Source organism: Bufo gargarizans, chromosome 5, assembly GCF_014858855.1.
Source record: "Bufo gargarizans isolate SCDJY-AF-19 chromosome 5, ASM1485885v1, whole genome shotgun sequence".
In the NCBI taxonomy this organism is placed as follows: Eukaryota; Metazoa; Chordata; class Amphibia; order Anura; family Bufonidae; genus Bufo; species Bufo gargarizans.
This window is the reverse complement of record NC_058084.1, coordinates 462543860-462559122: the sequence shown is the minus strand read 5'-3', so window position 1 is coordinate 462559122 and position 15263 is coordinate 462543860. Positions and strand designations below refer to the sequence as shown.

General features: G+C 46.5%; 1 protein-coding gene across 1 annotated transcript in view; it reads left to right on the top strand.

Annotated features, from left to right (window-relative positions):
* The window catches only part of SCIN (scinderin), a 139822-nt gene that overhangs the window by 109495 nt on the left and 15064 nt on the right, over positions 1–15263 (top strand). Inside the window, exon 11 of the mRNA XM_044293273.1 lies at positions 12540–12710. Coding sequence (XP_044149208.1) covers positions 12540–12710 — 171 coding nt within the window. The remainder of the gene's footprint in view (positions 1–12539; positions 12711–15263) is intronic.

Below are 15263 nucleotides of genomic sequence, written 5' to 3'. Positions count from 1 at the left end.
AAGGTCTATATAATAAACATTGGTGGCGCAGTGCACCCCCCTTAACACCCCAGTATGATAAACATTGGTGGCGCAGTGCGCCCCCCCAATATAAGAAACATTGGTGGCGCAGTGTGCCCCCCCAACACCCCAGTATAATAAACATTGGTGATGCAGTGTGCCCCCCCCCCTCAATATAATAAACATTGGTGGCGCAGTGCGCACCCCCCCAACACCCCAGTATAATAAACATTAGTGACGCAGTGTGCCCCCCCTCAATATAATAAACATTGGTGACGCAGTGTGCCCCCCTCAATATAATAAACATTGGTGGCGCAGTGTGCCCCCCCCCCCTCAATATAATGAACATTGGTGGCGCAGTGGGCAGTGCCAATGAGGGTTAAAAAATAAAAAATATAATTAACTCACCTCCTCCAATTGATCGTCTCCTGTTCTTTCTTCAGGACCTGTCAAAGGACCTGTGGTGACATCACTGTGCTCATCACATGATAAATCACATGACTCATCACCATGGTAATGGACCATGTGATGAGCTCAGTGACGTCACCACAGGTCCTGAAGAAAGAACAGGAGACCGGCAACTACGCGATCAACTGGAGGAGGTGAGTTAATTTTTTAAAATGTTATTTTTTAACCCTCATTTGCACTTCCCACTGAGCCACCAATGTTTCTTATACTGGGGTGTTGGGGGGGGGGGGCACACTGTACCACCAATGTTTCTTATACTGGGGTGGGGGGAGGGGGGGAAAGTGCCACCAATGTTTCTTATACTGGGGTGTTGGGGGGCGCACTGTGCCACCAATGTTTCTTATACTGTGGTGTTGGGGGGGCGCACTGTGCCACCAATGTTTCTTATACTGGGGTGTTGGGGTGGGGGGCGCACTGTGCCACCAATGTTTCTTATACTGGGGTGTTGGGGGGCGCACTGTGCCACCAATGTTTCTTTTACTGGGGTGTTGGGGGGGGCACACTGTACCACCAATGTTTCTTATACTGGGGTGTTGGGGGGGCACACTGTGCCACCAATGTTTCTTATACTGTGGTGTTGGGGGGGGCACACTGTGCCACCAATGTTTCTTATACTGGGGTGTTGGGGGGGCACACTGTACCACCAATGTTTCTTATACTGGGGTGTTAGGGGGGCACACTGTACCACCAATGTTTCTTATACTGGGGTGTTAGGGGGGGGCACACTGTACCACCAATGTTTCTTATACTGTGGTGTTGGGGGGGCGCACTGTGCCACCAATGTTTCTTATACTGGGGTGTTGGGGTGGGGGCGCACTGTGCCACCAATGTTTCTTATACTGGGGTGTTGGGGGGCGCACTGTGCCACCAATGTTTCTTTTACTGGGGTGTTGGGGGGGCACACTGTGCCACCAATGTTTCTTATACTGGGGTGTTGGGGGGGCACACTGTGCCACCAATGTTTCTTATACTGTGGTGTTGGGGGGGGGCACACTGTGCCACCAATGTTTCTTATACTGGGGTGTTAGGGGGGGCACACTGTACCACCAATGTTTCTTATACTGGGGTGTTAGGGGGGCACACTGTACCACCAATGTTTCTATACTGGGGTGTTAGGGGGGGCACACTGTACCACCAATGTTTCTTATACTGGGGTGTTAGGGGGGCACACTGTACCACCAATGTTTCTTATACTGGGGGGGCACACTGTGCCACCAATGTTTCTTATACTGGGGTGTTGGGGGGGTCATACTGTGCCACCAATGTTTCTTATACTGGGGTGTTGGGGGGGGGAGCACTGTGCCACCAATGTTTCTTATACTGGGGTGTTAGGGGGGGCACACTGTACCACCAATGTTTCTTATACTGGGGTGTTAGGGGGGGCACACTGTACCACCAATGTTTCTTATACTGGGGTGTTAGGGGGGGCACACTGTACCACCAATGTTTCTTATACTGGGGGGGCACACTGTGCCACTAATGTTTCTTATACTAGGGTGTTGGTGGTCATACTGTGCCACCAATGTTTCTTATACTGGGGTGTTGGGGGGGGGGAGCACTGTGCCACCAATGTTTCTTATACTGGGGTGTTGGGGGGGGGGCACACTGTACCACCAATGTTTCTTATACTGGGGTGTTGGGGGGGCACACTGTACAGGGAGTCTAAGAAAGAATCGAATGAGTCACTAAGTCGGATCTTTAGATTCTTTTCACCTGAGACTCATTCGATTCTTTCTTAGACTCACTGTACAGTGTGACTCAGACTCAGAGCTGCTAGTGCTTGACTTGCCTTAGTTCTGATTGGTTGGTGGGCGGGGAGGGGAGGGGCTGGCAGAAGCAGCTTCCACTCTAGGATCAGATTACACTCATCCCTGTACTGTCTGTGACTCAGACTCAGAGCTGCTAGTGCTTGCCTTGCCTTAGCTCTGATTGGTTGGTGGGCGGGGAGGGGAGGGGCTGGCAGAAGCAGCTTCCACTCTAGGATCAGATTACACTCCTCCCGAGCCCCTCCCCTCCCTGCTGCCAGCGGCTCTGCTATTGTCTGTGTGCTGTGACCGAGCTGACTCAGACTGAGAAGAACATCGGCGGCGGCGGCGGGGCAGAGAACTATCAGCTCCTGTGCCCGCCGCTGTTCAACTGCAGAGCTGCCGCGGAGGGTCTAGTCTCAAATGGCGACAAGACTAAAAAGTCTTGTCGCCATTTGTAAATTCTAAGTCGCATTGGAGCCTTGCCTACTGAGGATAACTGTCTGCTATTTATTGGTGATTGCTCCGTGGCTGCTTTTTAGATTAGCTTCATTAAGGCAAATCTGTGATCAGCGAGTACAGCTCAACTGAAATGCCTACGGGGATACTAAGGTAGTCTGAGACACACCTCCCCTCTTATCATTGGTTCAGGCTGCTGCTCCGCCCCTCCCTCTGCCTCTTCTAATTGGCTGCTGCATATAAACACAAGCCTATCCAGTGCTCCAGACTAAAAAAAATACCTAGTAGCCATTGGCTCCTGAACTGAAAAATGTAGGAGCCAAATAAAATTTTTAGTGCCAAATCGAAACCGAATCAAAATTTTGGTATCGTGACAACGCTACGCCGATCAGATCGGCGTGGGGTTGTTTTGATACCAAAATTTTGATTAGCTTTCGTCACCATAAAAAAGTATTGCGATACTCAATACCGCGCATTAAAAAAAAAAAAACGCGTGCATTTCGCATTTCATGAAACATTCGGCCCATAATAGAACAGTCCTATCCTATTTTTTGGGGTGACAAGGTGACAAAAAAATGGCGAATGCTCACCGCATAGGAGATATTTTTTAATAATTTAATAGTTTGGACAGCGCTATGTAATATGTTTATTTATTTATTGTTTATATATTTTATATGTAAAATTGGGAAAGGGGGGATTTAAACTTAATATTTTAGGGTACTTTCACACTAGCGTTTTTCTTTTCCGGCATAGAGTTCCGTCCTAGGGGCTCTATACCGGAAAAGAACTGATCAGGCATATCGCCATGCATTCTGAATGGAGAGTAATCCGTTCAGTTTGCATCAGGATGTCTTCAGTTCAGTCATTTTGACTGATGAGGCAAAAGAGAAAACCGCAGCATGCTACGGTTTTATCTCCGGCGAAAAAAACTGAAGATTTGCCTGAATGCCGGATCCAGCATTTCTTCCCATAGGAATGTATTAGTGCCGGATCTGGCATTCAATATACCGGAATGCACCCGCACTAAATCCGGACCCATTGACTTCTATGGGGCTGTGCACATGAGCGGTGATTTTCACACATCACTTGTGCGTTGCGTGAAAATCGCAGCATGCTCTATGTTGTGCGTTTTTCACACAACGCAGGCCCCATAGAAGCTAATGGGGCTGCGTGAAAATCGCAAGCATCCGCAAGCAAGTGCGGATGCGGTGCGATTTTCACGCATGGTTGCTAAGATGAAAGTCCATTCACTGTATTATTTTCCCTTATAACATGGTTATAAGGGGAAATAATAGCATTCTTGAATACAGAATGCATAGTTCAAGGTCAATATAATAAACATTGGTGGCGCAGTGCACCCCCTTAACACCCCAGTATGATAAACATTGGTGGCGCAGTGTGCCCCCCCAACACCCCAGTATGATAAACATTGGTGGCGCAGTGCGCCCCCCCAATATAAGAAACATTGGTGGTGCAGTGTGCCCCCCCAACACCCCAGTATAATAAACATTGGTGATGCAATGTGCCCCCCCCTCAATATAATAAACATTGGTGGCGCAGTGCGCACCCCCCCAACACCCCAGTATAATAAACATTAGTGACGCAGTGTGCCCCCCCTCAATATAATAAACATTGGTGGCGCAGTGTGCCCCCCCTCAATATAATAAACATTGGTGGCGCAGTGTGCCCCCCTCAATATAATAAACATTGGTGGTGCAGTGCGCACCCCCCCTAACACCCCAGTATAATAAACATTGGGGGGCGCAGTGTGCCCCCCTCAATATAATAAACATTGGTGGCGCAGTGTGCCCCCCCCCCCACTCAATATAATGAACATTGGTGGCGCAGTGGGCAGTGCCAATGAGGGTTAAAAAAAATATATAAAAATTAACTCACCTCCTCTAATTGATCGTCTCCTGTTCTTTCTTCAGGACCTGTCAAAGGACCTGTGGTGACATCACTGTGCTCATCACATGATACATCACATGATTCATCACCATGGTAATGGACCATGTGATGAGCTCAGTGACGTCACCACAGGTCCTGAAGAAAGAACAGGAGACCGGCAGCTACGCGATCAACTGGAGGAGGTGAGTTAATTTTTTTAATTTTATTTTTTAACCCTCATTTGCACTTCCCACTGAGCCACCAATGTTTCTTATACTGGGGTGGGGGGGGCGCACTGTGCCACCAATGTTTATTATACTGGGGTGGGGGGGGCGCACTGTGCCACCAATGTTTCTTATACTGGGGAGTTGGGGGGCGCACTGTGCCACCAATGTTTCTTATACTGGGGTGTTGGGGGGGGCGCACTGTGCCACCAATGTTTCTTATACCGGGGTGTTGGGGGGGGGGGGCACACTGTACAGGGAGTCTAAGAAAGAATCGAATGAGTCACTAACTAAGTCGGATCTTTAGATTCTTTTCACCTAAGACTCATTCGATTCTTTCTTAGACTCACTGTACAGTGTGACTCAGACTCAGAGCTGCTAGTGCTTGCCTTGCCTCAGCTCTGATTGGTTGGTGGGCGGGGAGGGGAGGGGCTGGCAGAAGCAGCTTCCACTCTAGGATCAGATTACACTCCTCCCGAGCCCCTCCCCTCCCTGCTGCCAGCGGCTCTGCTGTTGTCTGTGTGCTGTGACCGAGCTGACTCAGACTGAGAAGAACATCGGCGGTGGCGGGCAGAGAACTATCAGCTCCTGTGCCCGCCGCTGTTCAACTGCAGAGCTGCCGCGGAGGGTCTAGTCGCAAATGGCGACAAGATTAAAAAGTCTTGTCGCCATTTGTAAATTCTAAGTCGCATTGGCGACCGATTTGGTCGCCATCTGGAGCCCTGCTATCACATGGTGACTTTCAGTACAGCAATGGCAGGAGGATTATAAAGTGCAGAATTAAAAAATAAAAAATAAAAAAAATAAAAAGAATATTATCAGTTTATTACTGCAATTAAACTGTCTTTGTAAGAGGGAACCATCAGGGACGCTTTAAACGATTTCTCTGGGAGTGTCCTCAGGACAGGTCATCAACGTCTGATCCGTGGGGTCCGACTCCTGGCTCCCCCGCCGATCAGCTGGCTCTCGAGTGAGCGCTGCAGCCTTTTCCTAGGCCACTGATGTCACGTTCATCAGTCACATGACCTATGTGCAGCTCAATCCTATTCAAATGAATGGACCTGGGCTTCAATACCAAGCACAGACACTATACAATGCACGGCGCTGTTTTAAATTCAAATTCTTTTAAATTAATTGTATTTTTCTTTTTTTTTACTATTTTCCTTGATATTTATGTTTTATTTTATATTTTAGCTTTTTTTATACAAAGACACTTTTATTGTATTTTTAATTTAATATAAATTTATATACTGTATATTTCCTTTTTTTGACATGCAAAATTTTTTATTTTCACTTTGTGACTTTTTACAAAACAGATTTTTACTTTTGTTTGTGCATTTGCGTTCTTTACTTGTGTCTGTATTTTACAAAAAAATAAAAAATAATATTTATTGTATTAACCTCTTACATGGCCTGTCGTAGATTTCTCTATTGTCATTTTTTTTCCCATCTTTGTCTTCCATGAGCCTTACCTTTTTAAATTTTTCTAAATAGCCACATTTGTATTTATTTTTTGTAAATGCAGGTGGGTTAAGTTATATTTTATACTGGTACCATAGAGTATAGAGAAACCTGTAAAAGAAAAAATGTGGGGTGGAATGGAAAAAAATATTTAACATTTACAAAAAAAAAAGTGAAATGTCTATTTTACATTTCTTGAGTCCATTCGATACATATACAATGGATGTCACTGTGGGGTTAATATTTTTGATCTACATACTCCTTGTGCTCATATTCTTCAGATATATGATGGCTGTCTCTAAAAGGGTTAATATTTTTGTTCCATTTATTTTTTATGTAAACTTTTTATTTATTTATTTATTTTTTTGTTTTTTTTATTATATATTTTCTGCCAATTTCCGATTGGAATCAAATGTATTCATTTCGTGTAACAGATTTCCAATTTTGTTACATTCAGTTTAAAAAAAAAAAAAACATTGGTGTGAGGATTACCTCCGCTTTGTGATGCGCTCAGCCCCGGGTCCCCCTTCATATCAGTATTCTGCAGTGGAGTCGCAGTCCACTTATGAAATTGTAGGTTACCTTTCCTTGTGCCTCTCTCATTGTTAAGAAATTGGCTGGATAGAGGGAAGCTGCGAGGTCATAACACAGTAGGATGGAGGGGTTATTATTTTTTGCCATGGTTACTAAGACCTGTAAAGAAACCGTCCTGCGATTCCTTTGTGCTGCGGCTGAATGTGCCTCCTTGACATTGTACCGTCTTCTCTTGCATGATTTGCGCGCTTCCTTCTTTCCCATAAACTAGGACACCGCTACTGTCGTGCAAATTCCATCTACAGATTATATAAAAATAGATTGAAATACAGTGGCGTAACTACCGGGGAAGCAGGGGAAGCAGCTGCTTCGGGGCCCGGGCTGCCAAGGGGGCCCGGCGCCCCGGCAGCGTGTGTGACAGTTTATTTTTAAGTTAGTTAAATATAGTGTTCAGGGCCCCTTTACAGCAGCCGCTAGTGTGATCTAATTTTACTGTCTGCTAAAGTCTCCTGGTCTGGGATTCGAACCCACAACCTCCAATCTATTAGTGAATCAGTGGCAAAGCATTTACCCTCACAGCCATAAAGGCTGCATTACAACTGACTGTAAAAAAAAAAAAATACATCTATACACATGACAGCTGCCCAAACACACCTAGCACTGCTATATCTGTATATGACAGCTGTCTCAGCACATTCAGCTCTGCTACATCTCTATATATGAGCAGCTGCCATGTGTATAGATGTACACTTAGCCAGCTATAACAGTAGAAGTCTCATATTTTTTCAGCCAGCATCAAGGCAGCCTATGGTCTAGTGGTTAGCTGCTCTGCCTCTGAAGCAGAAGGTCGTGGGTTCGAATCCCAGCAGACTCTTTTCTGAAATACAAGCACTGAGTCCATATAAGGACATACAGGGCGGGACACAATACAAGGCGGGACACAGGAAGAGGCTGCATCGCATCGCTGACATGGAGGTAAGTAGAAGTGTTTATTATTTTTTTTTATTACCCACTGTTACTGCCATGGGGGGAGCGGAAGGCACCTGATACTGGCACATGGGGGGGAGTGGGGTTGGCACCTGATACTGGCATGGGGGGGGGGGGGGGGGGAGAGAGGCACCTGATACTGGCATGGGGGGGGAGGGAGGGAGAGAGGCACTTGATACTGGCACTTTTTTTGTGGTGGTGGTGGGGGGGAAGATGGCACTATGATACTGGGACATGGGGGGGGGGGAGGCACCTGATACTGGCACCTGGAGGGGAGAGGGGGGGTTGGCACTTGATACTGGCACATGGGGGGGGGGGGAGGCACCTGATACTGGCACATGGGGAGGGGGGAGGGAGAGAGGCACTTGATATTGGCACTTTTTAGTGGGGGGGGGGGGGGGGGGAGATGGCACTATGATACTGGGACATGGGGGGGAGGAGAGAGGCACTTGATACTGGCATGTGGGGGGGGGGGGGGGTTGGCACTATGATACTGGCACATGGGGGGAGAGGCACTTAATACTGGCACTTTTTTGCGGGGGAGATGGCACTATGATACTGGCACATGGGGGGAAGAGAGAGGCACTTGATACTGGCACATGGGGGGTGGGAAGGAGAGAGGCACTTGATACTGGCACATGGGGGGAGATGGCACTATGATACTGGGACATGTGGGGGGGGGGGGAGAGGCACTTGATACTGGCACATTATTGGGGGGCATTATGGGGGACACTAGGCTGGCAGCCTATCAGAGGCCGGGCACTGAGGGGCATCTACTGGGGCACTATATATGGGGCATTTTATACTGGTACATTTTGGGGGGCACTAGCAGGAAGGGGGGAGAGGAGCACTATGGGGGAATTTACTGGGGGCACTATATAGGGGTATTTTATACTGGCACATTATGGGGGCACTATAGGGACATTAGCTCAACTGGGGGCATTACAAGGGTGTATTTTTTGCACTGTCACATTATAAGGAGAATTATTACTACTGGGGGGGGGGGGGCATTATGGTGGGTTTTATTACTGCCCCATGGTATGACCCCCTAGTAGCAGCACCGGCCTCTCCCTGCTTTGCTATCCCACTGCCCCTTCTCCAAATCCTTATTATAAAATCTCTCTCATTAGGATAAAACACAACATCAGCTCCGCCGAGTCCCCGGCCAAGTGTGGAAGTGGCGTTCGAGATCCCCAAGGGCCGAGCCAAGTAACTGTAAGTGTTCATGTGGAGTATGTTTATGTTATGCACATATAGCCTACACTGTGCCCCACAATGTACAGTATACTGCTACACTGTGCCCCACAATATACAGTATACCGCTACACTGTGCCCCACAATATACAGTATACCGCTACACTGTGCCCCACAATATACAGTATACCTCTACACTGTGCCTCACAATATACAGTATACTGCTACTGTGCCACACAATATACAGTATACCTCTACACTGTGCCACACAATATACAGTATACCGCTACACTGTGTGACACAATATACAGTATACCTCTACACTGTGCCTCACAATATACCGCTACACTGTGCCACACAATATACAGTATACCGCTACACTGTGCCTCACAATATACCTCAACACTGTGCCACACAATATACAGTATACCGCTACACTGTGCCTCACAATATACCTCTACACTGTGCCACACAATATACAGTATACCGCTACACTGTGCCTCACAATATACCTCTACACTGTGCCACACAATATACAGTATACCTCTACACTGTGCCACACAATATACAGTATACCTCTATACTGTGCCACACAATATACAGTATACCGCTACACTGTGCCCCACAATATACAGTATACCTCTACACTGTGCCACACAATATACAGTATACCGCTACACTGTGCCAAAGGAGTGGGGTTTACACAGGAGGAGGGAGGTGCAAAGCGCGCTGAGGGGGGCCCTTACAAATATTTGCTGTGGGGCCCAGTCACTTCTAGTTACGCCCCTGTTGAAATGGCATAAAACGCACATACAGGGGCCACCGAGGCTGCAGCTATAACATCTAACTGATTGGGGAGTGGCGCTTACGGTAAAATATCTTGGGCAATGACGTTTGGCAAATAACCTGCTTTGCTTTAGGTGTAATTATGGGATTTAATGCTCTTTGTTGCAGGTAATTATATTTTATTCTTAAAGGGCTTATCCCATGATTATTGTTAAAAAAATTAAATCTGCCATCGTACAGTACCTCAAATATATCCAGAGATCTCGCCATTCATTTTTCCAGTTACTCTGCTAGATTTATATCAAGCTGGCAGCTCAGGAGGCGTGTCCTCTCTGCTACAGCTCTCTCCCTATCACAGCTCAGGAGGTGTGTCCTCTCTGCTGCAGCTCTCTCCCTATCACAGCTCAGGAGGTGTATCCTCTCTACTGCAGCTCTCTCCCTTTCACAGCTCAGGAGGTGTGTCCTCTCTGCTGCAGCTCTCTCCCTATCACAGCTCAGGAAGCGTGTCCTCTCTGCTGCAGCTCTCTCCCTATCACAGCTCAGGAGGTGTATCCTCTCTGCTGCAGCTCTCTCCCTATCACAGCTCAGGAGGTGTGTCCTCTCTGCTGCAGCTCTCTCCCTATCACAGCTCAGGAGGTGTGTCCTCTCTGCTGCAGCTCTCCCCCTATCACAGCTCAGGAGGCAGTTGAAGGATGGGACCGAGCATGTGCATCCACCTCAACAAAGTGGACAGCAAGTGCCGCTATATAGGTACATTTTATTGAATAATTTGGTGACTATAGTAATTTTTTATTTACATGCAATTACAAAAATTTCCAGGTGCCGGTTTGAAAACTGCAGAATATTTTTCGTGGTACATTCCCTATAACCCACAAAAAGTGACCCCATTCTGGAAACTACATCCCTCAAGGAATCTTTCAAGATGTGTAGTGAGAACTGTGTCCTCAAAGGTTCATGGAATTGGCCCAAATTTTTCACTTTCACAAGGGGTAATGCAGCGGGCGGTTTCCAGACGCCTTGGGTATCCCTTACCCTTTAAGAGGTTTTTATGATATATGTCCCTCTGATAAAGCAAGTTGTCATGATGCCAGTTGTATTGAAGCAACGAGGACATGGAGTTCCCTTTAAGTATAGTGGTGTTGGTACCCAGATGTAGGATTGCCAGAGTGGTGTAGGGTGACCTACAATCTCCCTGAAGGTGTTGTATGCACGTGTAACAGTGCTCCTACCCGGATATTCTTGGATCCCAGACGTGGTCGCAGTGCAAAGGGGGTGATTAACTTGGATGATGAAGGAATAATTGAGTCTAGACTTAGTTCCAATGTAGCTTTACTTTGCATTAAACGGTAATCCAAACAGTTTACAAACGTAGTCTTGGTTTCCAGCAAGCTTCGGCATGAAGTTCTGGCAGGCAAACACATTCGGCTCTGCTACATCTGAACTCTTTCAGCTCTGCTATGTTGGCTGGCTTAAATAGGAACTTTTCCTTTGGCTTTCTGTTGTAAGCTGCAACTTAGCTTTCTGTAGTCTGACTCTTACGGTAATCCTAGGAAAACTTCTTCCTGGCTTCCAGCTTCTTTAGCTTAGCTTTAGGCAATGGAGGGGACAGGAGGGGACATGCAACCATTTAGAACTAACAGGCAAGGCCTGTCCGGCAGGGACGAGGCCTGCTTCCTTCCCCAGCAGGGGATAAGCTGGAACTCAACCTCTCCCCAAGGGGTAGGCTGGAACTGACTCCTAACTAAACTAAACTCCTCCCTCTCTAGAGAGGGGAATAGAATGGAAGAAGGGTTCCACTCTATCTAATACAGCTCTGCCAGAAATGCCGCCATCTTGTGGTAAACCAGGTAATTACATGAACATAAATAGTTTCATAGGAATAAATATGCACATTATTTTGAGATGGCATAAAATACATTCTGATGACATAAATTAGCACATTAGAGACAGTAGAAAGGTGCAAAGAGGGGTAATAGTACGTCATGTGTCGGGAAAGGGTTAAGAAAGGTTCCATATTGGAGACACACCCTTCCTTGTCTGTGTAGACAGTGCAGCAGGGTGGGTGTCCTTTACGGCAGCTGCAATAAATGGAAGTTAATTGACAGAGAAATGTTGTACGAAGTGATGGACCACAGCCCCAACCTTTGAGACCAGGTAGAGACAGAAGAGCTGCATACAGAGCCGTATCTGTCTGTATTGTGCTATTATACCAGACCTTCTATGAAAAGAAGTTACTGATCCCCGGGGGAGGTGGCAGAAGGGACAGTCTCTCTAAGCTTTGGTAATTACACATCACCTGTTCAAATGAATAATCGCCCATGGAATGAGACCTGGTCTATACCAACCCTCTAAGATGCCCTTGCACCCTAAAATGGCATATGGACAGGGGTTATCTTCATGAGACAGCCCCTTTAAGTTCCCTGCTATATAATGGTGAGATGACTCTGTTAGCTCTGTCACAGTCTACACGGCAAAGCTTACAAATGTGTATAGTGTATGCCCAAATAAATAAAAGTTCTAGCAAACTTTGTTTATATGTAAAAATAATTTTAACTTTATTTTTGGATGATACATTTGCACAGCGCCTCGTGATTTTGCCTGGGGGATGGCAGCAGCGATGTGACAACCTCGGTTCTAAGCTACAACTGATCTCATTTTTATCTTTGCTTCTCCCACTCGGCATATCCGTGGTTTCCCATTGCAATACATCATGTCCTGGATAGATACATACAGCAGTACACAGCGATGCTGCCTGCCGGGCTGTTAATACCGTTCTTGCATTTTCTTCTTTCAGGTCCGAGTCACGCAGGGAAAGGAACCTTCTCACTTACTGAGCTTGTTCAAAGAAAAACCTCTTATTATATACAAAGACGGTACATCCAGGAAGGGGGGTCAGGCAACTCCCAGCCCCGTGAGACTCTTCCAGATCCGCAGAAATTTGTCTTTCATCACTCGCATAGTGGAGGTAACAGAAACAGATGCATCATGGGAAAAGGTTACAATTGTATCACACCGATTGCGAGGGGGGGGGGGAATGATTAACAAGAATCTGAAAGATTTCAACAAGAACTAAACTCATTCACTCCCTTCTTCCTCTTACCTCTCTGTGTCCTCCCCATCTCCTCCATTCTTTCCTTTTTCTTCCATTTTCTTCACCTTTGCTGCCAGTTTCCTTTCTCTTCTTTCCCATTCACTTCTTCTTCCCTTTCCTTCTCCCCCTCTTCCTCAAGTATCTTCCTCTCCTTTCCTCTCTTCCATTTGTTTAACATTTTTCCTTCCCTTCCCCTTTACTCACATTACTTCCGTTCATTTGTATCCTTTTTGCGCCCCCCCCCCCCCATTAAAGGGTTTGTCTGAATAATTAAAAATCTTAGCCAACCCCTAAAATGTCTTAAAATAAAAAGCCCTCATATACTCGGTCCGTACTCCAGACACTCACCCGGTACTCCTGCCGCTTGTTTATGAACACCACAGACACTTCGCCCTACCCCCATATTTCCTTCTATTTCTTCCCTTCTCCCCCTTACATCTTTATTCTCACCTCTCCTCCTCATGTGTCTTTAGCATCTTCTTCTCCTTTTTCCCCCACCCCTCATCCCTCCTTTGCATCACCCCTTCCTTTGGATTTCCTTTCTCTAACATACACTTTAGCTTTCCGTACCAATTTCTCACTCCTCCCATACCTTACATCCCCTTCTCTCTTACTTCTCAACGTTCCTTTTTATTTCCTTACACTTCCTCCTCTCTTCCTTTTTACTCTTCTCCTTCCTTACATTGTCTCCTTGCTTACTTCCTGTCCTTCTCTTTCTTATTCTTACATACACTTCCTGATTACTTCTCATCCTTCCCTTTTGAATTCTTATATCCCTTCCAATTTCCGTGTCGTGCTTCCCTTCTTGCCCTTACATCCTCCTAATGTCTGATCCTTCCCTTTCATTTCTTTTGCTCTTCTCCGACTTTCTTACATCCCTTTCTGTCTACCTCACATACCACGGTTCCAGTCTTGCTTACTTCACATTCCTCCTTGTTCTTGCCTTTCCCTCCTACTCAGAACTTAACCTTCCATCCTTTCTTTTCCTTCATCCACTCCTGTTTACTTCACAACCTTCCCTTTTCTCATCCTTACATCCTCTCCCAACTCACACATCACCCTTTCCTTTTTAAAACATCCATTTCTCCCTACTTCACCTCATTCCTTCCGTCTAGTCTGCCTTACTTCACATCCTTCCTTTCCTTGTTCTTACATCCCCTTCTCGCCCATATCTCCTCTTTCCCTTTCTACACTTCCCATTCTTCCCTACCACACACTTTCTCTTACTTTCCCTTTCTTATACTTACATCCCCATCTCATCCTTCCTTTTTTTTTTTTACATCCTTTTCACCTACTTCCCATCCTTCCCCTCAATCAACTTCCCTTTACCTTACATGCTTCCTTTTCTTGTACTTCTCTTCTCATTTACATTGTATCCTTCCGTTTCTTATACATTTTTGCATCTAATACAACACGAGAGTTAATGGTAATTGAAAATACACAGTTAAGTCACATTATCATGGCCACCAGTTGATATCCAGAGTAAACCGCCAGGTGCAGCACGGACAGCAGCTAGATTGAGTGACTCCATAAGGTTCTGGTAGGTTGTCACGGGTATCTGGAGCCATGCTGACTGCAGTGCATCCCACAGCTGCTGAAGGGGCGTGGGGAGATCCATAGAGCAAACACAACCATCGAGATGGTCCTACAGATGCTAATTTGGTTCCAAGTCTGGGAAGTTCGGGGGCCGGGGTAGCACTTAGAAATCTAGGTCATGCTCTTCCAACCAATTCTAGTAACATTTCTAGCCGTGTGACATGTCGCATTGTCTTGCTGGACGATCCCAACCGCCCCAGGGAAGACCTATCAGCATGTAGGGGTGTACATGATCTGCCTGGATGGATTCATACCCAGATCAGTGGAGAGTGCCTTATGGATGAGTGGCCCAGAGAATGCCGGGAAAACTTTCCTCTGACCATAAAGCTGCCACCACCACCAGATTGTGTTCTTCCAGTAATGGTTGCTGGGTGTTTGTTCTCTGATGTTTCTTACCTGACACACGTTGCGTCCATTCGTCCAATGAAGCAGAAAACGTGACCCATCATAGAAGACAACCCATTACCAATCAGCGGAGGTCCAATTCCAATACTGCCACGAGAATTGAAGCCTTTTCTGCTGATTCAGCTTCACTATCAGAGGAGCAGTGAACGTCCGTCCGCTCCGGAGCCCCATACACAGCAGGTTCTCTGAACTGTTGTGTTAGACACACGTCTGGTCGCCCCTGGTTCATTTTAGCTGTGAGCTGCTCCACTATAGGGCGTCCTCCGACCTCGTGCACCTTCATAGCCGATGTTCACCTCTCACATAAATGGCACATGATGCTCCACAGTTTCCACGTCTCTTCTTCACAATTGAGCCATTTCTCCACTCACTATACACTTTCTCCACCGTTCACACTGCACAGGTTTATAAATACCGCAACCCGTG